Raw genomic sequence first — 2,017 nt, 5'->3', positions numbered from 1 at the left:
GTCTTATAATGGAGAATAGATCTATTCTCATTTGGCCCAGGCATTGTGTGTGGTCCTACCCCTGAATCATAACTCTTGAGTGTCAGCAACGATTGGGAGCATGATTTCCAAAATGAGCAATTAGTTATCGGGTTTTTTGCAATATCAGCAGGAGGAAACACAACGGGGGTGGGAGGGGTTCTTTCTGAACAATATAGAAAAGGAAGGACAGGAGAGAAGAGGAAGATAAAGTGAGGGGGGGTGGGAAAGAGATCAGGGATAGAGCTGGTACCCCTGGTCTCTGGTCTGGTACAGTTGATAAGGCAGATCAAAGGGGGTTTCAGATGTACACACACAAACACGCACACACATCCATTCATACACACACATCCTCTGTCTTTGACATTTACACTGTAACCTTTAAAAACAACAAGACCCAATCTAAAAGCGTGACATTAATCTAAAATGCAGACAAATTTTTCACTGATGGTTAGAAGGTGCTGACATTGATTGGCTTTTACTGGCATGCAGTGTAAACATTAACAGAGACCCTCCAATGAACTACTGACCACCGATTAGTTTCATCTACACTAACATCTAAACATGTGTAGACATGAATGTAGAAGAATGCGCATTTATTGTTTTACTTGTGCTTTTATTATGTGACTTTAGGAATTTTGTTTAACCTTAGATTTGCTAGATGCTAAAGCTAGCATCTGGTGCTGCTTCGCTGCTAAATTTAATCGCCGATAACGTTTTTTTCTAGTCTAGATCCAAGATAGTTTTGAGAAAAAAATAAGGTGTTTTATCTAGATAAAGAAGTCCAAGAGAGGAAATGAAAAGGTAAAATAAATCTACTTTTTGGATTTAAAATCTCAACTGAACGATTACCAGCAAATAGGTAAATGCATTTCAAACTGAACCAGAAAAGATACATGCTTCCTCTTCTGGTCTAGACTTTTCAGAATAAAACAAAACTGAAAATAACATAATACATAATATTTATTATATAGTTGATGTGATAAAGGTTGCATCCCAGATAAATAGGTGAATTATTATTATTTTTTGGTTGGTTAAGTTTGAACTTAAAATGTTATGGACTAATAATATAAAAAGATTTACAAACTGCGCCAATATAAATTATTCTCTCTTGATCCAGATATGAATGTGGAGTTTTGCATCAACAGAATGTTGCATCTTACTACGCTTTAATTGCTTCTCAAGGTAATTGCATCAATAAATATGTATATAATGCTGACCATTATGGATTTTCTCTGCCACAATTAAGCTTTTCTTAAGTAATTTAGCCCCAATGGAGTCAATCTTATCTTTCATTTGAAGGCTTTTATGTTGCATGAAGCAAATCTGACATCATTAAGTGCAAAACGCAACCATCTGCACCACAAATTAGAAGTGATCTAGACATTTAAAAAAATCAAGATTCAGGCAGTTGTTATACAAACTAGAACAATGGTTCCCAAAGTTTTCAGCTTTTGACTCACAGAAGAACAGCAGCAGAGCCCTGTGGCTCCAACTATATTCTGGGTGATAAACATTTGTATCAGGTCAAATAAGCAAGGGAACAGTAACATTATTCATTATGCTACTTCTGTCTATTTTAAGCTACACTCTTTTATAAGAAAATATTCAAAATATTGTTGTTTAAATATAATTTTATGCTGAAAATCTTAACCTTAATGTTTCAGGGCCCACAATGGGGTCCCATCCACCAGTTTTGGGAACCACTGGCCTAGAATCATTCAGAACCACAAGTATGACTTGAGTCACTCTGTCTTTGCTGCTAGTCGATACGTTCTACATTTATGAAAGTTGGAAAAAACATTTCTATAAAGAACTGTCATGCATAGAACTGAAATGTACCTGTATATAGAGACATTCTCTATTAGATCTGCAGTCTCTGTGTCTGTGATGATAATGCCTTTTGGTGACACAGTCAGTGTTACTTTCCGAAACTTCTTAGCACCAGCTCTGGCCTGCAGATAAGAAATTATATACATATTCATATACTGTATATATA

At 35.7% G+C, this 2,017-nt stretch overlaps 1 protein-coding gene across 3 annotated transcripts in view; it reads right to left on the bottom strand.

Annotated features, from left to right (window-relative positions):
* The window catches only part of si:dkey-71h2.2 (low density lipoprotein receptor adapter protein 1), a 28,533-nt gene that overhangs the window by 18,641 nt on the left and 7,875 nt on the right, over positions 1-2,017 (bottom strand). For all 3 annotated transcript variants that reach the window (XM_014032890.1, XM_014032891.1, XM_014032892.1), the window contains exon 3: positions 1,861-1,973. In XM_014032890.1, the coding sequence (XP_013888344.1) occupies positions 1,861-1,973 (113 nt within the window). The remainder of the gene's footprint in view (positions 1-1,860; positions 1,974-2,017) is intronic.

This window comes from Austrofundulus limnaeus, unplaced genomic scaffold, assembly GCF_001266775.1.
Source record: "Austrofundulus limnaeus strain Quisiro unplaced genomic scaffold, Austrofundulus_limnaeus-1.0 Scaffold1567, whole genome shotgun sequence".
NCBI classification, from domain to species: domain Eukaryota; kingdom Metazoa; phylum Chordata; class Actinopteri; order Cyprinodontiformes; family Rivulidae; genus Austrofundulus; species Austrofundulus limnaeus.
This window is presented reverse-complemented; position numbering and strand designations above follow the sequence as displayed.